This window comes from Saccopteryx bilineata, chromosome 2 (genome assembly GCF_036850765.1).
Source record: "Saccopteryx bilineata isolate mSacBil1 chromosome 2, mSacBil1_pri_phased_curated, whole genome shotgun sequence".
Classification (NCBI taxonomy): domain Eukaryota; kingdom Metazoa; phylum Chordata; class Mammalia; order Chiroptera; family Emballonuridae; genus Saccopteryx; species Saccopteryx bilineata.
In genome coordinates, this window is record NC_089491.1 from 303,268,114 (window position 1) to 303,293,132 (window position 25,019).

The window sequence follows — 25,019 nt, forward strand, 5'->3', positions numbered from 1 at the left end:
CAATGAGATATTGGTGCTGTTTGTTACTATGTAATGGTACCGCATGCATCAGTATCAGTTGACCAAATAAATTGCTTTCATCATTGCAATAAGTAATTTGTCTTTGAATTATTTCATTTCCCCCAATAAATTTGCCATCATTGCTCCTATAAACAAAATAGAAAAATTCAAAGGAGAATTCATTCAATAATTGAACTATGACTTACTTTTACAAGTGGGTGGGCTGGGTCTCCAGACACTATCTGTTTTATTCTCCACTGTGCAGGAAATAGAAGCTTTGCCCACCATTGAGAAGTGGGGGTCACAGCTGTAGGTGACAGAAGAGCCATATGTATAGACATCTTCATTTCCAGCATTGTGTTTCCCATTGATGATGTCTGGAGGGGGCTTACATTGAGCAACTGGGATAAGTAAGTGAAGAAGAAGACATAATCAGGGAAGGCACCTTTCCAAACCTCACATTCATGATGCAAATTCTAATGAAGGTACAAGAAGCAGCAAACATGCAAAGGAGTCTTATCACTTAAGATAGTATAAGTTTATAGTCAAATCAGAAAAAGTCTTTACTTACTTACACATGTTGGGAAATTATTACTCCAGCCAACTGTTCTGTCTTGAATTTCACAATAACTAGTGGTTGGTCCAACTAAGATATATCTGAACAAAATAGAATCACAAATTTTAATGGAATTTTTCCTGCTCTAAATTAAGTAACATGAAAATGTCTGAAGGAATAGAATTGTTACTCAATATTAAAAATGAAGAAACAAGCCTACACTTTGAGGGATCATTTCTATAGTTGGTGATTAGACAGGTTTCTCTGAACATATAGAGCACATGAAATCCCAAGGAAAAGGTGCAGTGTTCTGTCCTAAGCCTGAAGAAGAAGAAAAAAGAAATAAAGTTTTCTCTGATAAAAGTTCCCGTTGAAATTCAGTAAGATTTCACCACTGTAATGAAATACATGTGTTCATTTGTTCTTTTATTCTGCAATATGTTATTGAGTATCTACGAGATGTCAGTCATGGTGTTTATCCAGAGTTCCAGCAGGACAATATAAGGTAAACAAATAAATGAACAACTCATTGCATTGTGTCATGCAGTCAGGATAAAAGTACTAGCTAGATTACTGGCTCCAAACTCTCCTGGTTTACAGTTTCCTTTTGACTTCCAGATGCTTGCCCTGTCCCACATATCATTAATTCCCTATTTACAGCCTCCATTTTTATACTCTTGGCAATTACTAAGGGCTCTGACCTCAATGCATTATGGTAACAGAAATAAAATTATTGTTAGTATGATTTCAATTGTACTTTCATCAAGGAATAATCTTCAATATGACTGAACAGTAATATAAATGCTACCTTTAACAATTAAAGAGCCCCTAGAGTTTATTTAATAACTGAAAAAAAGTAAATTTTTTTAAGAAAATGAATCTTTTAATAAGATAAAATACAGTGAGAATGAAGCATGTTTTTATTGTGAAATTTCTTTCAAAGCAATTTTCCTAATACAGCCAGAAAAACAAATGAAAAGTTTGGTTTCTGGTTATTTCAATAGGTACACATTAATGTTCCAACATCACCATAGTGCTGAATCTTCCGCTTTCTGTCTTAGCAATATTAACAATGAAGGACATAAGAGAAACATGCAAAACTCAAACAAAATGAAATAACAATAATAAAAAATATTAGAAAAATGTGAGGTATAGATAATAAGCAAAAGAAATCAACATATACTTAATTGGAGAATTTGAAGAAGAAACACAAAAAAGGAACAAAATAGCTATTTTAAATGTGTTTCAAGTAAACATTACAAAAATAGTATAATACTTTAATCTACAGTTTTAAATTGTAGATCACACAGTGACAAAAGTGAAACAAAATGATTTGTGTCAAAACAACTAAGAGTAGGATTATTAGATTTTAAAAATGAAGAATAATATCTTTGGATGGCCAAAGACTTAGTCACATATGAAAATAAGAAATCCACCCTGATCAAGCAGTTGCTCAGTGGATAGAGCATTGGGCTGGGATGTGGAGGACCCAAGTTCAAAACCCCAAGGTCACCGGCTTGAGCGCGATCTCATCTGGTTTGAGCAAGGCTCACCAGCTTGAGCCCAAGGTGGCTGGCTTGAGCAAGGGGTCACTCGGTCTGCTATAGCACCCCAGTCAAGACATATATGAGAAAGCAATCAATAAACAACTAATGTGCCACAACAAAGGATTGATGCTCCTCATTTCTCTCCCTTCCTGTCTGTCTGTCCCTATCTGTCCCTCTATCTGTCTTTCTCTGTTTCTGTCATACACACAAAAAAAAATTAGGTAGCATCATAGTTCTCTACATCAATATCTGCTACAGAAGAATATGCAGCAATATCTATAATATAATCAGAAAGGAAATTATGAGTCAAGGACTTTATATCCAACCATGTTCTCTTTTAAGTATCATGGCCTCAGATAATATCAAACCTGCAAGAACTCAATAATTTTCACTTGGAACTTTTCTTTTAAGAAATCACTAGAAGACAAACTAGAGCCAACCACATTATGACAGGAAATTTGAGCAAAAACAAAAACACAAAACAACTGGCAGTGAGCACGAGCACAGAACATACAGATCTGGAACAAAACAAAGGAAGATGACAGAATGAAGTGTTGCATGATCTGACAGTGTAAAAATAACATAACTAACAAATAATAGGAGATAAGAGGAGAAAATGGAAAACAAAACAAATTCCCTCATTAACTCATCTGCAAGAGTTGGGAGTGAAATCAAGCTATAGAAATAGATGAGTATTTAACAGTGATGTTAAATATAAATGCCAATATAATATAAATGACATAAATTTACTGGTAGAAAAAAACAGAGTAGGATGGGGAGGGGTAGAGAGAATAAAATATAAGTTTATATGGCTCATAATAAGGAACAAAATTTTTTGACATTAAGAAAACTTTTATTAAACTGTAAAACACATATAGAAAATAAATCATGAATGCATAACTCAACATATTTTCATTAGATAAACACTTTCATATAATCAGCCAGATAAACAAAACATTGTCAGCATCGCAGAAGCTCCGTTTTGTCCCATACTAGTGCTAACCATCTCCAAAAGTGGTTATTCTTTTGACTTCTAACACAATAGACTAGTTTTGACGTTTCTGAACTTTACATGAAAGGACTGTCTTTCTGAACTTTACACGGAAGGTTATATTTTTCTGTTTGGTTTAATTTGCTCAGCATTTGTTTGTGAGATTTATCCATGTTGTACATCAGGGAAAGTCAACCTTTTTATACCTACCGCCCACTTTTGTATCTCTGTTAGTAGTAAAATTTTCTAACTGCCCACTGGTTCCACAGTAATGGTGATTTATAAAGTAGGGAAGTAACATTACTTTATAAAATTTATTAAGCAGAGTTACAGCAAGTTAAAGTATATAATAATTATTATTTACCAAGTACTTTATGTCAAATTTTCACTGTTTGGCAGAATAAATCTTTATAAAGTTACAACTTACTATAGTTAAATCTATCTTTTTATTTGTACTTTGGTTGTTCCACTACCATCCCCCATGAAAGCTGAAACTCCCACTAGTGGGCGGTAGGGACCAGGTTGACTCCCACTGTTGTACATGTAGCAAAATCATGCCCATGATCACTGCTGTATAGTATTCTAATGTATAACCAGTGTTCTTTATCTACACTAATGTTTTATAGCTCAGGGCTATTATGAAGAATGCTGCTATGCATATTTTTGGAAATGTCACTTGTTAACAAAATCATTTCTGTTAAGTATGTATCTTAAAACTGAATAATTGGGTCATAGAGTATGTATCTGTTCAGTTTCAGTACATACTGTAAACCAGATTTCTAAAGTGGTTGCACCAATTTATACTCCTATAAGCAGCTTATAAGAGATAACAAGGAACAAATTTAAACTGCCTAAAGATAAAGGGGAATAATGATATTATATAAATGTAAATGTATAAAACTAACCACTAAAACCAAATTTTAAACCTTCCCAACTCTCAAAATAATTACAGAGTGGAGCAAAAGTGGGTTTACAGTTTTGAGTATGCAAAGCATAGTTTATTCTTGTATTATTATTTATTAATTATTGTATTATTTTTTATACAAACAATTGTAAAACTTCTTTTGCCCCACCTTGTAGATATTAATATAACACATATAGTCAGGTAGTACAGAATATAAATAGTATAATAAAACCAAGTCTATAAATTACTCATATCAATAAATGCAATTATACTTAAGTATCTTATTAAAAGAAAAAGAGCTTTTAATTGGAACAAAATTCACTCAGCAGAATACAAAGCTAAAAATGTTTCAGATAGATTAAAAACACAAGGAAGGGAAAAGTTAGATCAAGTAAACAGAAACTATAAGAAAAGCATGGATAGTAATTTTAATATTCCAGAAACTGAACATTAGGATCAAGATTAATAAATTACACAAAGATAGGTGGGCACATTATAGCATTAAATGTTTTGGTGTGCAGTGAGTAGTTATGAATAGTTTTCTACCAAAAATATAACACCAATTTTAATAAAAGAAACATATATGGGTCATAAGGAAAATAGTCAACATATGCTATTAATTAATTATTTATTTTGTGATATTTAAAATAATTATTAAGTTGTTAATTAAATTTTATTTATTGTTATCTTTAAGCTTAGGTATATAAAGAGAAGAATATTTAAAGATTTAAAAGAGCTAATCAGTAAAGCTGATCTAATGTATATATTTCAAACTATATACTACTGGTAAAAAATACACTTTCATTTCAAGTGTCTATGGAATATCAATAAAAATTAATCAGATATTACAATATAGCCTAAAATTTTAATGAATGAAAAAATAGAAATAATACAAGTAATATTCTCAGTTTGACTAGAAGTCTTGGCTACCAATTGGGGAATGCTTCTACCATGGGACACAGTAAGAATTGCATTAAACTAGATTTGACAAATTTAGCAAATGAAAATAATTAAATAATCAGAATAATTAACCATAAATTTTAGGTTAATGATAAACATTCTTTTAAATGTAAGCATGACCCAAATATGGGATGGGACATAGTCATACCAGAGATAAACCAGGGATCATGTATTCATCAACTCTGGGCACTCATGCAAATGATTAAACAGGCTAAGAAGGGAGTCACTTTCAAGACTGGGTTGATTAATTTTGATTATCAAAGGGAAATTGGATTTCTTGTATGCAGTGATGGTGAGGATGATTATGTCTAGACTGCTGGAGATTCTTTGGGTCACCTCTTAGTACTACTCTCACACCCTCTAATTAAACTCAATAAGAACTTTAGCAATCTAATACATGGAGGCCTGCTAATGACCTAGGCCTTTCAAGAATTAAAGTTTGCCAGACCAGGCGGTGGCGCAGTAAATAGAGTGTTGGACTGGGATGCAGAGGACCCAGGTTCGAGACTCCGAGGTCGCCAGCTTGAGCACGGGCTCATCTGGTTTGAGCAAAAGCTCACCAGCTTGGACCCAAGGTCGCTGGTTTGAGCAAGGGGTTACTTGGTCTGCTGTAGCCCCACGGTCAAGGCACATATGAGAAAGCAATCAATGAACAACTAAGGTGTCGCAAGGAAAAACTAATGATTGATGCTTCTCATCTCTCTCCGTTCCTGTCTGTCTGTCCCTATCTATCCCTCTCTCTGACTCTCTGTCTCTAAAATAATAAAAATAAAATAAAGTGGTTCCATTTATAAAAATTAAATAAAAGAATTAAAGTTTAATTGATTTCATCAGACAAGGACCACAATCAGATGAATTGCTAGCTGAGAGCAAAGTGAAAATTGAATGAATGATAGAAGCAAATAGTTTTAAATACCAGCTACAACTATGTGACCAGTGTTACTATGTTTTTCTTATTTTAAAATAAACAAATTTTATATATATTAATTTTCCCCTTTACCTCTTTAATTCCTTTAACATCCAATAGAAGATGTGTTTATAATTGTTTAAGTTACAGGATATCAAAGAGGAAATATTCATTAGCTCAAAGAAGCTTTTCTTTGGGGAAGAGAGTTATCATATTTTCAGCTGTATAAGGAATAGTTGCATTAGGCAATACAGAAGCATAATTTTGCTATAGCCTTTATTCAAAAGTTAAATTTAATGTGGTTAAAATAGGTGTATATGAATACCAAACGTGGCAAGGTGTGTTGTGGGGGGGGGGGGAGTGGTCCTGTGGTAAGTTTATGTTGTGTCAATTAAGTTATGATTACATTTCCCAGAATTTTCTTCTATGCATAATGTCAGGTTAGTGTGGCCCACTGGAGACTGTGGAAATGAATTAGGATCTATATGCCTTATGTTGGAAAGGTCAGAGCAGAACACAAGATGTGACTGCAGTTTATACATATTGCTCCTGGCCTAGGGCACAGTCAGGCCCACAGCAAACCCAGTTCCTGGACATCCTGGAAGACGCCCTTGAAGATGTCCTCCTTTGTATACCCAATTATCTCACATTAGCATGGTGGTGAAGGACAGCAACTGTACCAATAAGACATTCTCATCTTTGGATTTGAAGGCTAAGAGGCAGTGAAAACACAATGTGAATTCCGGTCTATCCTCAGGATATACTGCAGTCTGTGCTCTGTCTTCTAGTCTACACTCCACTCCTCCGTGTAGCTTCCATTTTGGCCTTGTATCACCCACTTCACATCCCACCTTCCTTTCTGACTGCCTACCCTGCTGCCCTGAGGCCCCCAGCACCAGACACAGAAGAAGCAGTCTCCTGTACACTGTTCAACAGCTGTATCAAGTCAGGTCCTTATAATAAATCCTTCATCATATAATATAGAGAGAGAAAGACAGTGTGTATGTGAATGCTAATATAACTGACATAACTAGCAACAAAAAAGATCAGAAAAATTGGAAAGTAGAAAGTAAAACAATCACTATTTTCAGATGATATAACTGCAAACTGAGGAATCCCAAGAGAATTCAACTGAAAGACTATTATAAATAATAAAATAATTCAGGAAGTTAGCTGAGATATCAAATTAACATGCAGAAAGCAGTAATATATATCTATAATATATACATATATATTAGAATATATAATGGAAGAAAAGATCCACAATGTCTAGAAATAATGTATGTAGAATAAAGAAAGTATAACCTGAAAAAAAATTAAAAATTAAAATAGCAAAACTAAAATACCTAAGATTAAACACTTCAAGAAATGTAAAATCTATATGAAGAAAATTTTTGAAACACTCCTAAAAAATAAAAGACTAAAATGAATGGGGAAGAATATGTCACCCCAAAATGTACCACTTTAGCACAAAAATTATTTAGAGCAAAAGGCACTTGGAAAACAGCAGGTGCAGGAAGGGCTCTCTGACCTCCACTTTTCTTCCTGAAAACAGATCAAATTCTCATGTGAAAGGTATAATCCCTATACCAGGAGTAAAAGATCATTCTTATCACGAGAGATGGGGAATTGAGGCCAAGAGAAATCTGCACCAAAAGGGCTTGTTAAAAACAACCCTATTTTTCTTCAGCTTACTCATATATTTTACTTTTTCACAATTACTGCTTTTCATTCAATCTTATATACAACCACTTAGGCCTAACCACTTTTGGAATCTTCATTTCCTATGAAGGCTCCCATGTACATGTAAAACTAGAATCTGTCTGCTTCTCTCCCGTTAATCAGTCTTATTTATGTCAGCTTAACTCAGAGATTCTAAAAGGTAGAGGAAAAGTTTCCTAAAATTAAGTTAAAAACTAATCCAACACTGATATTAAAATATGCCTAATTTCAAAGTTCACGTAGAAATAAAACAAATAAGTATAATCAGAAAGATTCAGGGGAAATAAAAGAATATTAAGTAGAATTATATGATGTAGAAATATACAGTGAAACTATAGTGACATTTTATTTTTACCTCCTAAATTGGCTATTGAAACATATAAAGCCTCAGTAAGTAGATGACTGGAATGTGTATATGAACATATAGCCAAACAATGGCATTGAATATAAAGTCCAGAAATAGAATCAGATATGTATAGGAATTTAATATCATATTAAAAAAACTCTCAAATCACTAGATTGAAGGTAGATTTTTTAATAAATTATATTGGGATAACAGAAAAGTCATTGAAAAAATGTATACTAAGATTTGTACCTCATATATCGTATATAATATATTGAATACAAATGTATCAAAGCTTTAAACATTAAAAAATATAAAAACAGTAGAATAAATCTAGGCAAATTATTTAAAATCTTGTATTGGGAAAGGCCTTTTAAATTAAGATCTGAAGACAAGAAGCCATTCTAAAAGAGAAATTGATCAGTTTGACAACATAAAAATAATTTCTCCTCAAGAAGAAAGAACATACCAATAACTATGTCTAACAAAACAATATGCTTTGGGAAAAGGTGCAGTTCATATCAGAACCAAGGTCTAAACCCTATTATAGATAGGTGTGTGTGTGTGTGTGTGTGTGTGTGTGTGTGTGTATGTGGCAAAAGCAGGTTTACAGTTGTTTGTATGAAAAATAATACAATAAATAATAAAGAATTTTTAAAAATCTGTGTTTTGCATGCTAACAACTGTAAATCTACATATACCCACCTTTATACATGCACCCTAGAAATTAAGAATAAAAAGTTAGGTCAAGAGAAAAATACAGGCAAAGGAGAAAAAATAGGCAAAGGACATGCCGAATAGTTTACTAATAAATACAAACATCTCTTTTTTTTTTCATGACAGAGACAGAGAGAGGGACAGATAGACAGAAAGGGAGAGAGATAAGCATCAACTCCTTGTTGCGGCACCTTAGTTGTTCATTGATTGCTTTCTCATATGTGCCTTGACTGGAGGGCTACAGCAAACCGAGTGACCCTTTGCTCAAGCCAGAAACTTTGGGCTCAAGCTGGTGATTCTTGTTCAAACCAGATGAGCCCGCGCTCAAGCTGGCGCCCTCGGAGTCTCGAACCTGGGTCCTCCGCATCCCAGTCCAATGCTCTATCCACTGCGCCACTGCCTGGTCAAACACAAACACCTCTTAAACATATAAAACTATTCTATGTTCAACTTCACTCATAGTAAGAAAAATATATACTGAAACTACAGTGTGATTTTATTTTTATTTCTTAAATTGGAAAAAATTCAAAAAATTCACAAGTTTTCAGAAGTTTGATAATACACTTAGTAGGAAATTTTATGGAGAGACAGGCATTAGCCTACTGTGCAAAAACATGTAACCCCAAGGAAGAAAATTTTGCAATATCTTTCAAATTTTCAAATATTTTATATATACATATTTATTCATTGACCCAGAAATCCCACCCTGGGAGTTTTTCCTACAGCTATAACTATGTATGTACAAAATGATGTATGTATAAGGTAATTCATCAAAGCACTGTTCAGAATAGCAGAGGATTGAAAATACTCATGGATCCATCAAAGAAATGATTAATCCATGACAGATCCCACAATGAAATTTTATGCAGTTGTAAAACAAATTAGCAAGGAACCTCTTTATGCACAAAGATGGAAGCATCTCTTGTATAGGTCAATAAGAAAAAATAAAGCAAGATTTAAAAATGTTTGTGATTAAAAAATTGCAAAATAAAAATATTTACTAGTTTCTTAGCTTGTATTTGTAAAAGCAAACACTAGACCGATGCATAAGAAACAAAAACAATAAAAGTAGATCCCTGTTTAAAGACAGCAAGGAATGGGGTGGATGGAGATAGAGTGGAAGCAAGGAGTCTGTGTACACCTTTTGACATCATTTTTACTTCAGAAATACATAAACACCTTAGCTTTAAATTTTTTAAAAAGTTTTGTTTCTAGATGGCCTTCTACTCACCCTTCTGAACAGTCAAATTCTATATAGGATCCAAAAGAGTAATCTGTATTAATGATCACTTGTCCATTACGTAATTCTCCTGGGTTGCTGCACTGTCTCTCTGTGAGGAAAGTTAAAATGAAAATTAGTGATTTCAAGCTTTAGAAAAGGATTGATTAGCTAGACCTCTGCTTCCAGAAAGAGCAGAGGTTTGGATTCAAAGTTATTTCTGATACCGACTCACTGAATTTTTACTTTAGAGAACTAAATAAATAAACAAGTTGATCTCATTTTTTTTTCTGGTGTATTTTAACACTAGCAAAAAAATGGTCAGTTAAATCACTACAGTGACGAAGACTGTTATCCAGGATTGAACACACTGACCAGGGAGCTATGCCCCATCTGTGTCAGCGGCATGTACTTTGCACTGAGGCCGCTCAGAAATGCATGTTCTTGATCACAAAGGGAACAATAAAAAAGTAGAGATTGTACACCCTTACTATTGAAAAAACACCACAGAATATATTCTCAACTGAGAGAGAATCGCGGCATCTTCTTCCAAACACAGCAGATATTTTGGGTGAGGTCTCTTTGGAAACTGCATCACCACTTTCCAGCCATATAACTTTTTATAATTTTGTAAAGAGTCAGTCTGGTTTTCAACATTTTAAAATGGAATTTTAGCTAACTTCTGAAAGAGGTGTTCACTGAATTACATTGTAAAGAATAAAATTATTTTTCAATGCAACTAGATAGCTCTTTGTTTTCTGATTGATTCATTTGCATTTCTTTGTTGGTTTGTTTATGCTTCCAAAAAAGTGACACACATGTATACTGAAATCAATAACTGACAAACTGAGTGGTTTCTTAGTTTCTGAGACAGCTTTGGGAGAAAGGAAAAAGAACAAATAAAAATAAATGTTCATACTTACTGATACAGAATTCAGTGTATTGCCATGTGCCTCCTGTTCTACAGTTAAGAGTTGTATATCTTGAACTGGTTCTAATGTAGCCAGGACGGCAGGTGTATTTCAGAGAAGTTCCGGTTTTGAAGTTCGTCTGATTCAACTCATTTATTGGAAGAGCAAAGGGTAAAAAAGGTGGGGGACCACAATCACCTGGACATCAAAATGACAAAGAGGACCAAAAGTTACAGCTTGGGACACAGCATCTTAGTGTTTTCAGTAGTATGATTTTTAGAACAGGAACCATTCTTTTCTCCTTTAATGGAGAAAATTAATAACTCCTATTATTTCCATTGTTCAATGAATCTAGTGACTGATTAGTAACACACGTTTGTTGATAAATGATGATAAAAGGCAGAAATTTTCCATCCTTTTCTGAAATTACATGTAAGACAATTAATTTTCAAAGGGTGGCAGACATGATTTCATCAGCCTATCAGAATTCCTATATCTGCCAACTCAGATGTGTCTGTGCAAAGTCAAAAGTCCCTACAATTTTCCTCAACAGAAACATAGTGTTTCACTAATAATAACTTTATGTAACATGGGTTATCTCAAGAAAGGGAAATGGGAGGGGGCTTGAAAATGAATAAGAATAACATTTTTTGTTTGTACCTTTTTGCTCCTTTAGGATTTTGAATAATATAAAGGAAGAAATATGAAGCCCTCAAAATGTAAAACTCTTAATCCTGCTTTCCTAGCAAGAATCAAATACAGAACTGATTTACCTTTTGGAAGTCTCAGTGGTATACACTTTCCCTCTCCATTCTGGATAAACCCACTAGCAGTGAAAATTGTTCAGCTAGGCTGATAGATAAAATAGATTTGTCTAAAGTCAGGGTGGGAGACAGATTGGGAAGTTCCTGGAGAAGAAATCTAGCAAGAAGTATCTAGAAAACTGCCTCTTTCATGGGTAAAGCAAATTCCCCTAAATTCCAAGTAACTCCAAGTCCCCTTAAATTCCAAATTTTAAATAAATTACAAATTCCTGGCCAAATAAACCTTCAGTTGCTGCAGATGGATTTCTTCTAAAAGCTTAATCATCTCTTTGTTAGTCTTAAAAGTGAACAAGTATATAATCTTGAATGTTCTTTGCCGATCTAAACTTCTCTGTTACTCACCAAGAACAGTAGCCAACAGAGCAGCCACCAAGGTAATTTGGAATACAGTTGGATCAGGGACTCTCCACAGCCTCGAGAAGGTCCAGGCTGACATTTTCCCCTTTCTATCAAGGGTCCCACTTGGAGTTCTTGGAAGGTACACGACCTGAAAATGCAGACATTTTCCTGCTGAAAGAACTCAATTTAATAAATAGCCATTGAATTCCTATTTGTAATAAAACACTAGGATAAATGCTATGGGATCCAAGTCTTCCAGAAAAATTACAGCTTAGATTGGAAAAAAAAAAAAAAAGACATGCACAAATGTTACAACACAGGGCAGTGAGTGTTAGCTTCTGTGGTTGGGGCAGGGCGGGGGAGCTAAACTAAGAAGAGATAGGAAGTGGCTGTGTCTGAGTTAGGTATGCTTTATAAACGTTGGAAAACGGATGCAGGGCGAATTGAGGGAACAGTAGGTAATATTTCAAAGTGGCTGGAAAATAGTATCTGAGATGGGGTGATGATTGTTAAGGAGTGGGCAGCTTAAAGTTGTGGCTGAATGGGGCATAAAGACCAAGTTTAGGAATTTATGGGTGCTACTCTTTGGGGAATAGAGAGTCATTGTTATTTTTTGTTTTGGATTTTGTTTTTGGTTGGTTTGTTTTTAAGCTAAGGAGTGACACATCATTGTGCTTTAACAAGATCACTACGGCAGATGCGTACAGGAGAGACTGAACAAATTGAAGGGACAAGAAGATTGATTAAGACTATTGCAACTGACCAGGTGAGCCACAGAGATGATCTGACCAAAGAAATGGCAGGGAAGAGGAAACAAATGTAAAACAAAACAAAAAGGCAGGAAAATGATGAGGTAGAGAAAAGGAGTGGATTGCTATAGTTTTAGGAGTTTCTCATGACAACTGTTAACTAAGGCAATAAACCAAGCGATTTGCAATTTTGAAAAAAATGTTTCATATCTAGAGAAATATAGATCTATATATGTAGATATATAGAGATATATAAAGAAATTTAGTTTCATTATTTAATTATTTAAAGACTTGTTTAAAGCAAAATCATGAAGGATAGTTTTGTCTTCATCACCACTTTCTTTCTATTGGGGAAAAAAATAAATCTTAAATTTCCATTAGAAATAATCCTTCTCTCTGAAGGAATATATGAACTTTACTCCCAATGAATTGTTGAATGTTATCTTTTGTTCTGATACTTCTGTTAGGTCCACATGAGTCTATACTCCCATGTGTCCATAATTCATACTAAGCACACCTCCACTTAGATGAAGGGAGTCACCTCCATATTTCCCTTAAGGATTGTTCTGTCCCACACTAAGGGTGAAAAAGTTTATAGTGGCCCTTCACACACTGTGGAGGAGCCTAACCTCATTGAGTAATGACCCATACAATCGCATCTTTCCAAAATTCAATTCCAATGAAGCCATCCCTCCACCAGTTGTCAGTTGTGGGCAGATCCACCCCAACCATACATAGCTTAGTCCACGAACTCTTTACATGGCTGGCAGGACAATTCTGCCCCAAAAATAAGTTCAACCTAATGAACGCTGTATCAAATGATTTCTTACTAAAAGTGTGTTTAGAGAATTTGTGTTGAATGAATTGAGGTGTTCTTAAAAGGTTATTAATAGCCAGAACCCACCCTTTGGGCCTTCACACACCCCCTCTCTATTTTTCTAGCACATCCTTCCTCCAGTCCATTAAATCATCTGTGAAATTGAAAAAATATAATAAGTTTGTCCCAGAAAATAAAAACTGTTATGAACTATAAAAAATATAGAAATATGGCCTTGGTCAGTTGGCTCAGTGGTAAAGTGTCAGCTGGCATGTGGAAGTTCTGGGTTCAATTCCCAGTCAAGGCGCACAGGAAAAGTGACCATCTGCTTTTTCACCCATTCCTCTCTCCCTTCTCTCTCTTTCTTTCTCTCCACTTCCTGCAGCATGGCTCAAATGGTCAAGCAAGTTGGCCATGGGTGGTGAGGATGGCTCCATGACCTTGCCTCAGGCCCTAAACTAGCTTGGTTGCTGAGCAATGGAGCAGTGGCCTCAGATGGGCAGAGCATTGCCTGGTAGGGGGCTTGCTGGGTGGATCTCAGTTGGGGTGCATGCGGAGTCTGTCTCTCTACCTCCCCACCTCTCACTTAATAATAAAAATATATAGAGAAAGAAATGTTTCTTTAATTTTAATAAATCAGTAAATTGGACATGTTTATGTACATCAGTGAAATTAAAAAGATTTTAAAATACCAATATGCTAGCAAATTAGAATTTTATTATAAAAAAACAGTAACAGTAGAAAGTGAAAATTTGTCATATGAATTGTTGCAGTTGTTATTACTGTATATTCACAAAAAATATATATATATATACACGTTGAATATACTCAGGAGAATATTACTAAGTATGGTATATTTATAAAAATACACCAGAAGATTAAATTCTCACCTTCAGGCAACTGAACAAAATATACTTAAAATGCTGCTACAAAGAACATAGTCATTAGCTATATTCAAAAAGAAAATAAACAAGTATTGAATATATTCAATGAATACTCTTTAAAACAATGTTAATTGATAATTTGATAAATTCAGCATATTGACTTCAGTGAACTGGTCCTTCAGGAATTAACATTCACTTAATTGGTGTCTGATGACTAACGTTTCAGTGGTTTGATCCGAGCCCTATGTTCCAACTGACCCAGACAACATGAATCCCAGACACCTCCAATTTCCTCCTTCTTACCCTGCCCATGCATGTCCTCTGCTTTCTTCCCGTTTCCTCTTTAATTCCAACCCATTCTCCCCGTCCTTTCTCCAAGGCCTCCCCTTATCCTCCAGGCCAGTCTCCATATTCAAATTACAGCTCAGTGTTTGTAACTCCGATTCTGCCTCGGTTTATAACTAGCATTCTATGCCTCTTTTTACCACCAGAGCATAGATCCCTGAAGTCAGAGGGTGGGTTCTTATTCATCTCCACTGTACCTAGCACTGCACCTCACACAATTAAAGTGCTCAATAAATGTTGAATTTATATTCAAAAGCACCTAGGGACAAAATATGTTTTAAAAAAAAATAATACTGTGCATGTCCATATTTATACTCTGACAGTGTTTGTTTTGACAAGGTCAGATTTTAACTAGTTTTAAAGCAAAGCACACCTGTGTCTTAATGAGCATAGATGGACTCTAGCAACTTTACTCTAGGCTCTTCCCCATCTGTAAACTGAAGTCATCCTATAATCAACCAGTTAGCAGAGGACAGCAGGAGGAGAAGAATAAACAAAAACCAGTGCTCCTCCCTCCTCGGGTTATGGTAGGAGGCAAAAGACAGCCTCACATCCAAACCCCCCACTGTGAGGAGGGATTTATAGCACTGAGCCTCACACCAAGGCCATCGACCCAGGGCAATATGTGGCCAGGCTCTGGGGCATGAGTTCTGGAGTCAGACCCGTGTAGAAATGTGTGCCCCTGGGCAAGATACTTAGTGCTCTAAGCTCCTCTAAGCTTTAATTTCCTTTCTTATAAAATATGAATAACTATACATGTCTCCCAGAATTGCTGAGAAGGGGCTTGGCTTGGTGCATGGACAGCACATAGTAAATATTCAAAAGGAATATTAGGGAAGACAGTGACAGAATTGATGTTGCAATGTGACTCTGACAGGACCAGAACTGCATCATCATATTATTATTATATCAAAGCATCATTATAATAATGATGTAAAATTATAACAACAGACGGCCGTATCACCAGGTGACTTTAAGTCCCAGTGCAGAGGAAAGCCCACTGGACTTGGTTCAGAACCTTTGGTAAGGTCTTTACTGTGGCTCTTGATAAGAGTGAGACCCAGTGCCACACCCAGAGCAGAGAGGCTGGCCCCTACTAGGGCCTGTTCTGGGCTTCTTCGTCCCTTGCTCTTACCTGTTTTCTTGGGAGGGACTCATCTACTCCCATGACTTTGATCATCAGCCATGACTCACTCACAGACCTTTGGGCCCAACTGTCTCCTGTAGGTACAAAACCTAGCATGCTTCATAAACTTAATCGTAATAAAAATCTTATTCTGCTCTACTTCTTCCCATGTAAATGTTGAGACAGTCTAAGACAGTCATACCTGCCTTTTTTTTGACAGAGACAGAGAGAGGGACAGATAGGGACAGACAGGAAGGGAGAGAGATGAGAAGCATCAATTCCTCGGTGCATCACCTTAGTTGTCCATTGACTGCTTTCTCATATGTGCCATGACCAGGAGCTACAACAGAACGAGTGACCCCATGCTCAAGCCAGCGACCTTAGGCTCAAGCCAGCAACCCCACACTCAAGCCGGATAAGCCCACATTTAAGCTGGCAACCTCAGGGTTTTGAATCTGAGTCCTCTGCATCCCAGTCTGATGCTCTATCCACTGTGCCACCTCCTGGTCAATCAGGCTTGACCTTCTTTACTCTTGTTGCTAACTAATGGAATTATAGTGCTTAGCCTAAAAAAAGTTGGTGAAAGAAATCTCAATAAAATAAGGAGGAAATATTTTTTCTTTCCTGCAGCTGCAGAAAAGAAGATATCTGGGCCCTGGCTGATTGGCTCAGTGGTAGAGCATTGGCCTGGCATGTGGAAGTTCTGGGTTCGATTCCCAGCCAGGGCACACAGGAGAAGTGCCCATCTGCTTCTCCATCCTTCCCCCTCTCCTTCCTCTCTATCTCTCTTTCCTTCCTGCAGCCAAGGCTCCATTGGAGCAAAAGTTGGCCCGGGCACTAAGGATGGCTCCATGGCCTCCGTCTCAGGCACTAGAATGGCTCTGGTTGCAATGGAGCAAAAAACCAGATGTGCAGAGCATTGCCCCTGGTGGGCATTCCAGATGGATTCCATTCGGTTGCATGCAGGAGTCTGTCTCTCTGCCTCCCTGCTTCTCACTTCATAAAAAGAAAAAAAAAAAAGAGGATATCTGCATCATAAAACTGATCTTGCAAACATTTTTTTTAATAAATAAGTTGTTCCTGGACTTGAGAGGTTGTAGCTTTGCCAACTAAACATAATCTTTAACCTTGGAAAAGTTTATAATTCTGACTGGTTATCTCAGCTGTGTTTTTTGTCTGGGAAAATATTTAAATTAACATTTTTTAGAGGTATTAATATTTTTCAGTTTTCTTTGTAAATCCAGAAATAAATTCCTACTCTTCCTTCTTCACTTGCAATCCTAAATATAAGTTAAAATTTTGGTTTTTGATTTTTATTTTAATTTCAGCTTTATTGAGTATAAGTGAGTAATTCTAAGTTATTTAAAGTGTACATCATGGTGACTTGACATACAGACATACTATCTAGTTAATACATACATCACCTCACATATTTATCCTTTTTGGCAAGAACATTTAAGTTCTACTCTTAGCAAATTTTAATTATACAATACACTGTATTGTATAATTGAATACAGTATTATCAGCTATAATTACCATGTTTTACATTAGATCCTCAAACCTTCTTCACCTTATATCTGAAATTTTGGACCCTATTACCAGCCTCTTCCTATTTTTTCCATCCCCATCTCCACCCCCAGCCCAGGCAACCACTTTTTATATTTTTTTATTTTAGCAAAAACCCTTTTTTAAAATTTAAGTTATAATTTTCAAGATTCAGATCAGTATTTCCAACTGCTTCATTTCTATTTCTTAGGCACCTTCAATCTAACAGATATCAAACGAAATTCATTATCTTCCAATGAACGTTACTTGACCTCTGTGCTTTCTGTTTCGGCTAAAGTAATAAAGAAATGCCACCCAGCCTCCCAGTTCAGAAACCTGAGTCATGCTGACCTCCTCTTTCTTGGCCCCTTTTCATATTCAGAATTGCCAAGTCTTTGTTGCTCTCTTCTACACCCTACTTCCATAGTCCAGGGTTAGGTTCCCTTAATTTCCTTCACCCTACCCTAGACCACCACAAAAACCTCCAAACATTTGTAACTCAGCTTCTATATTGGTGCTGTTATAATACTAAAAAGCAACTTACTTAAAAACTCATGGTTTCCAACTTCTTAGGTCTCCACACCTCTCCCTTTGCTTCTGCTAACTTAAAACACTATGCTTCAACTTCATAAAGGTGCTTACATTTCCCAAACACACCCTGGAATTATTTTAAACATCTTCAACGATTTGCATAGAATGTCTCTTGTGCATGAATGTTTCTCCAACCTCGAAATCATCTGTCAACTCCCTGATAAAGAAGTGCTCAATACCAAGTAATAGCCATCCCTTTTATGCTCCCCTACATTCTGATAACACCACATTGTATAACATCTATTCACTTTTTTTGAGAGAGAGAAAGAGAGAGAGAGAGAGAGTGACAGGAAAGGAGAAAGATGAGAAGCATCAGCTCATAGTTGCTTCACTTTAGTTGTTCATTGATTGCTTCTCACATATGCCTTAACTGGAGAGCTCAAGCCAACCCAATGACTCTTTGATCAAGCCAGTGACCTTGAGCTTCAAGCCAGTGACCTTTGAGCTCAAGTCAGCAATCCTAGGATCATATCAATGATCCCACGCTCAAGCCAGCAACCCTATATTCAAACTGATGAGCCACGTTCAAGCCAGCAACTTTAGTGTTTCAAACCTGGGACCTCAGCATCCTAGGTCAATGCTCTATCCACTGTGCCCCCACTGACCAGGCTGTATCTATTCACTTTGCCTCCTGAAATAGATTGTAGGTCTCTTCAAGAGTTATTTGTTCAATTTTCTAGCTGCAACCTGCTATTGTATATAGCATACATTAGTTATCCAATAAATATAAAATAAATGAAACCCAGTTGAGTTTTATATTATTTTTTTAAAGATTTTATTTATTCATTTTTTAGAAAGAAAAGAAAGAGGGAGTAAAGTAGCAGAGGAGCAGGAAGCATCAATTCCCATATATGCCTTGACCAGGCAAGCGCAGGGTTTCAAACTGGTTACCTTAGTGTTGCAGGTCAACATTTTATCCACTGTGCCACCACAGGTCAGGCCAGTTTTATCTTCTTAAGAATAACTAACTGGCCCTAGCTGGTGGCACAATAAATAAACTGTTGTCCCAAAACACTGAGGTTGCTGGCTCAATCCTAAAGGCACCATCTCAACCCCAAGGTCACTGTTTCAAGCCCCAGGCATGTATGAAAGTCACTCAATGGGTGCACAACTAAATGGAACATCAAGTTGATGCTTTTCTCTCTGTCTCTCTCTTTCAAAAAAAAGAAAAAGAAAAAAAGAATGACTAACTTCCTTACTGAGGACCAAATGAAATAACGTGTATGTAATTTTGAAGAGATGATACTGTGAACTGACTTCCCTTACTTGTCCTCACGATGTGTGGTAACTCAATTTGCCAGGTGCAGCATTTGAAGTTCACTATTCTATTCCTGTCCCTCAGCAGAATCTTCCCAGGACTTAGCAGACCACGAAGTATGGAGATGGGGGCTAGGACTTGGGAGTTGAGAAGACCTGAGCTTGAGTCCCAGCGAAACCATTATCTGATTTAGTGATCTTGTAGAAGCTACACCAGCTCCTTGGAACTCAGTTTATCACTAAAATAATAACATTAAACTTAGATCATCTTTCTATTCCCTACAAAGTCTAGAATTCTGGAACTACCCACTGAAAACCTAAGACTTCCCTAGCATATTCCCTCAAATTTCAATGACATCATAACCTTCTAAATTCCTATGGAAATGAAACCAACTCAAGAGCCATAGTCAACATGGTGAGTCTCTTGTAAAAAACACTGTCAGTACTGGTGAATGCTGTACAAGTTGAAAGGCACTGGGAAAATCTTCAGCCCCAAAATTTCTTCTTCTTTTAGATTACTTTTTAAATAATCTTTCTAAAAATGCAGCTACCTTTGTAAAGAATAATATTTTCTTCTGGTCTCTAGTGGAGTGTTTCCTTGTTTATAACTGTACTCTCAATTACATCACTATCAAACTCCAGAAAGAACTTACTCCCACATTTTCCCTCCCATCCTATCTCTACATTTATTACAAACCTTCTTTAATGCTTCTTTTTCTTCTGAATATTCTACTTTTTATTCTCCTTGTACTACTACTATATTTAGAGACAAAACAGGAGTCAACAAAAAGAAAAGTGGCTAAAGAATTAAAATGAGGACTAGGGTAGCACTACATCCTGCCCAACCAAGAAGAGAATTTCAAGAAGAAATGGTATTCAACATTGCCAGATTTGAAAAGTGAAGAAAAAAAAGGAGGTGAAGATGACTAAAACTTCTAGCTTAAGAAACTAACTGGGGACTGACCAAGATCCTCCTTATTATTCAATCTAACAATCTTTACTGTTCATGGTGAAGGAGATATATAGGTGTTAACAAAATCTCCAAAGAAAATCACATCAATTTTCAGAATGTAGATTATGAAAACCAGGTCTCCCTTGAATCCCTTTGGGAAGTCTGGATTACCTCCTGCCTCAGCTCTCCTACAAGGAGAGATGGTAAAAAGCAACAAATCAGCACACTCAACTTTTAGATACAATAACAAGAGCAACATCTTTTCTACTTCACTTTATTTTATGAGTATGTATTATTATCTCCCCGCCCCATTTATAATTTAAAATTGCAACTCAAAAGGGGGTTAAAACTACTCTTCAAGTCATGCTATGCTTTAGTGCAGTACTCCTTAAAGGACTTCTGCTGAAAACACCCCCCAGTGTTTGCAGCGTCTTATTCTTCTAATCTTGCACTCCTCAAAGGGCCAAACCACTAGCCTTTCCCCCAAGGTACGCAGCAAGTAATCCACTTACCTGCAGGTAGCTGAGGAAGAAGTAGAGAAGACTCTCCTGTGATGCCTTGGGTAGTTTCTCAAGGAAGAAAACTGCCTTTATCTGTAATAGCTCTAGTTCCTTCACAGATAACAGTTTACCCCAGAAACCCCTGAAGTTGTCTAGTAATTGCTCCACCAAAAAGTTCCAGAATTCCAGCCATGTGGTTGGCTGATAAGGGACCACCAAATAGAAGTGGACGAGCAGACTTACTGGCTCAGTGAATGATTAACAGCAGAAATACAGCACTGTTTACCTAATCTCCTTCCTCCTCACTAGCCCTTATTCTTGATAACATGTCGCAACTATTTATTTTCTCCTCGCCAACCGTTTCCCCTAAATGAAAATGCAATATGAATTTGATGCCAGATTTTTTTTTCCTTTTCATAAACACGAGAAGTTATAAAAGATGCAATCCAGCTTGCCTGGAAACTTTGGCTACAGCAGGGTTCAGACTAGGTTCACAAACATGATCCACTTTCCTTGATGCTAGGTCCAGCAGGCTTTCCTGAGATTTGGTGACCGATGAATGACCTTACCCTGTGCTGGTCTCCCATCTCATTCCAAGAAAGTACAAAAGGCGGGGATTTTCACACATCCACCGAGTCCCTGATATGTGCCAAGTACGCAGTAAATGTTAACTACTACCTCAATTACTGCAACTAAATGTAGGGCACTAAATGACCACCAGAAGTTTTGTCTATTGTCAATAAAGGAAACGTTCAAATTTTTATGAGCTTATTTGTACCAAACTGTTGACAATTACCAGGAAGCAAAATCTTATCAGATTAAGATAATGCTCCAGAAAATGGCAGTTTCTCCACTTAATTTATGTATTAGAATCAAAGGGGAAGACATAAGGGGGGTGCATGAAATCCATTGGTGATAGATTAGGGAGGCAGGAGAAAGCGAAGAGAGAAAATCTTTGGGATTGGATAAAAGTAAAACAATAGACATATACTTCTTATACATAGGCAAGCATAAGATAGTTAACAATTCACAACATGATAATAGTAACAATGAGAGGGTTTGTTGGTTCCTGGTCTGGTGGGATGCCTGTCCTGAGAGGGGAGCAGGAAAAGAGGATTACCCTTACATTGCAAAGGACCGTTATCAGGTAAATTATTGTAGATGCAAAAGATAACAAACAGGCTCAAGTAAGGTACACATTGATCTTTGTTAGAGAAGAAGACCTCCTTCGGACATGACTACCCACTAGTAACTGCTTTTAGTTAGAAAGTTTTAATTTTAGACCATCCTGTGTGGTTACTTTAGGTCTCTGAGTCTACAAGGCCACTATGTAGACACTTCTGAGCTTGTCATGTTCAGCATGTGGCCCCTTTTTCTTCTATGCTATCTCTGAGTGCTTCTCAGAAGAATGCAATGAACGCCAGCCACATTTGTTATCACATAGATGCAGGAAGGATCCCCAATGCTGACATGATCCAATCAAGCTCTTAATCCTCAGGATTAAGGTTTGTATGTTCAGAGGATTGCTATTAAAAAGCAATTTGTGGCCCTGGCCGGTTGGCTCAGTGGTAGAGCGTCCGCCTGGCGTGCAGAAGCCCCGGGTTCGATTCCCGGCCAGGGCACACAGGAGAGGAGCCCATCTGCTTCTCCACCCCTCCCCCTCTCCTTCCTCTCTGTCTCTCTCTTCCCCTCCCACAGTGAAGCTCCATTGGAGCAAGGATGGCCCGGGCGCTGGGGATGGCTCCTTGGCCTCTGCCCCAGGTGCTGGAGTGGCTCTGGTGGCGACAGAGCGACGCCCCGGAGGGGCAGAGCATCGCCCCCTGGTGGGCAGAGCATCGTCCCCTGGTGGGCGTGCCAGGTGGATCCCCCGTCGGCGCATGCGGGAGTCTGTCTGACTGTCTATCCCCGTTTCCAGCTTCAGAAAAATACAAAAAATAAAATTAAAATAAAAAATAAAAAAGCAATTTGTAAGGCTGTTGGTCATGGCCATACAGATTCGCACTGAATTCGGGCAGACAGTAAAGGACCTGTGGAGACAGAAAATGGTGGGTCATTCTGTTTATTAGAATCTCGCAACAGTGGAAGAGCAAGCAGAGAGGGAAAACCACTTCCCTCTCTCAGGGCTGATGAGCAAACAGACCAGATGAAAAATCCCGTCTTGGGCAAACAGTAGCAAAAAATGGCCCCTCCCAATTCTATCAGGCAATCCGCAATCTACAATCTGCTGTCCTGAGGGCAAGCACTTGCAGCTTTAGCCTATACACACATGATGCTGCCCTGGGCTCACACACCAATCAGGCAAAGTACAAGCGAGCAAGCCTAATACACTTATTTGCCCAACACGATTCTTCCAGGAAACTTTACTTTTTCTATAAGAAACACCAAATGTCTCGTAAAGGTTTCAGAAAAGAAGGACTTGAACCACAGGAAAAGTTTTGACAAAAGATATGACATGTGGGTTGACCTCTAAATGAAAAGTGGAAATTATTAAGTGAAAATGAGAAAGATATTAGAGGTTAAAAAAATATGGACCAGGCCACAAAGGTGAGAACAAGAATGAGCATAGAAGAAGATTCCATATTGTGCAGTTTTGAAAGCTAAGTTAGAGGAAACACCACGTTAATGTTAGTAGTATTTAATACTTAATCTTAGATCTTAAATACTACCATTTTCCAGTATATTGTTCTTTACTTTTACAGTGACTGTTTCAAATTTCACTCCTGTTTTAAAAAAGATTTGTTTGCTAGTGTCCTTATTTTGTATGCATCTTTCATCCTGAAATGTTCCCTTAATTTTACTGAAACCCCAAATTCCATTTTCTTTCTGTTGTGAAATGCTGAACTTCTCAAAAAAGGCTCCTATGTTTCCTCCTTATTCTTTCTCATCATTCACTCCGCACCCCCACTTTTGTGGCTTTCCATCTGGCTTCTTCTCACTGTTCCTGACCAGCCTCTTTGAGGCATGCCCTTGTCCTCAAATCAAAATTTCATTAAGCCATCCCTCTTGATTTCTCAGCAGCCTAGAATACTGTCAACCATCTTCTCTCTGAAACTCTTCTTCTTGGCTTTTATTACCCTGAACTTTCCTGATTCCCTAGTCTTACTAATTGCTCTTTCTTGGTTGTTGTAATCTCTACTTCCTCCTTCTCATTTCTGAATATAGATACATTCCAGGCTCTCCTTTTCAAATAATGTTTTTCACATTTTTTTATTTTTTATTTTTCTGAAGTTGGAAATGGGGAGGCAGTCAGACAGACTCCCGCATGCACCCTACCGGGATCCACCCAGCACGCCCACCAGGGGGCGATGCTCTGCCCATCTGGGACATTGCTCTGTTGCAACCAGAGCCATTCTAGCACCTGAGGCAAAGGCCATGGAGCCATCCTCAGTGCCTGGGCCAACTTTGCTCCAATGGAACCTTGGCTGCGGGAGGAGAAGAGAGAGACAGAGAGGAAGGAGAGGGGGGGGTGGAAAAGCAGATGGGTGCTTCTCCTGTGTGCCCTGGTTAGGAATCGAACCCGGGACTCCTGCATGCCAGGTCGACGCTCTACCATGGGGCAGGGCCTGTATTTCACATCTTTATCTTACCTGCCCTCATGACTTTATTCCATCTAGGAGGAGAACTATCCCGTAACTACATCTTTATCTCTGATTACTCTCATAAATGCAGTCTCACATTTTTGTTACCCATTGGACACCTTACAAGCACCTTATACTCAGCACATCCAAAGGGGAACTTTTCATTTCCTGACCAGAAGCCTCACCTTCTGATCCCAACATTATAATCTAGGCTCCCAGGAATAAAATTTCAGACTCACCTTCAAACTCTTTCTCTCCATCCTCCTCCTATATTCAATCAGTTCATATGTTGTTTGTGTTAAATTTTGCAGTGTCTCTCCCGCTATTTCTTTTCTATTTCAACTGCCATCAAACCAGTTCAGGTCAACATCATCTCTCATGTGGACTATTGCAGTGGATCCTCTGTTCAGTTCTTTTCCTACTTCCACCTATATACTACCTACTGTTGTGAGAGAAATATTCTGTGTTTGGTCCTCATCACTTCCTTGCTTGAAAGTCTTCAATCTGTACTCACTGCCTGACAAATAAAGTTTAAAATCTCTAACACACCCTTAAAACCCTCCATCGCCTGATCAGATGGTGGCACAGTGGATAGAGCATCGACCTAGGATGCTGAGGTCCCAGGTTCAAAACACTGAGATTGCTGGCTTGAGTGTGGGCTCATCTGGATTCAGTGCAGGCTCACCAGCTTGAGCATGAGATCATAGTCATGACCCCATAGTCACTGGCTTGAGC

The 25,019-nt window shown here is 37.4% G+C and overlaps 1 protein-coding gene and 1 pseudogene across 1 annotated transcript in view; one reads left to right on the forward strand and one right to left on the reverse strand.

The window, feature by feature from the left end:
• C4BPA (complement component 4 binding protein alpha) overlaps nt 1-20,959 on the reverse strand; it is a 40,244-nt gene extending 19,285 nt beyond the window's left edge. The window contains exons 1-6 of the mRNA XM_066261491.1: nt 20,719-20,959; nt 11,944-12,088; nt 10,790-10,975; nt 9,879-9,978; nt 572-657; nt 207-401 (exon numbers count right to left, since the gene is read on the reverse strand). Coding sequence (XP_066117588.1) covers nt 207-401; nt 572-657; nt 9,879-9,978; nt 10,790-10,975; nt 11,944-12,037 — 661 coding nt within the window. The 5' untranslated portion in view covers nt 12,038-12,088; nt 20,719-20,959. The remainder of the gene's footprint in view (nt 1-206; nt 402-571; nt 658-9,878; nt 9,979-10,789; nt 10,976-11,943; nt 12,089-20,718) is intronic.
• On the forward strand, nt 769-971 carry LOC136327768 (small nucleolar RNA U3; annotated as a pseudogene).
• Nucleotides 20,960-25,019: the final 4,060 nt, after the last annotated feature.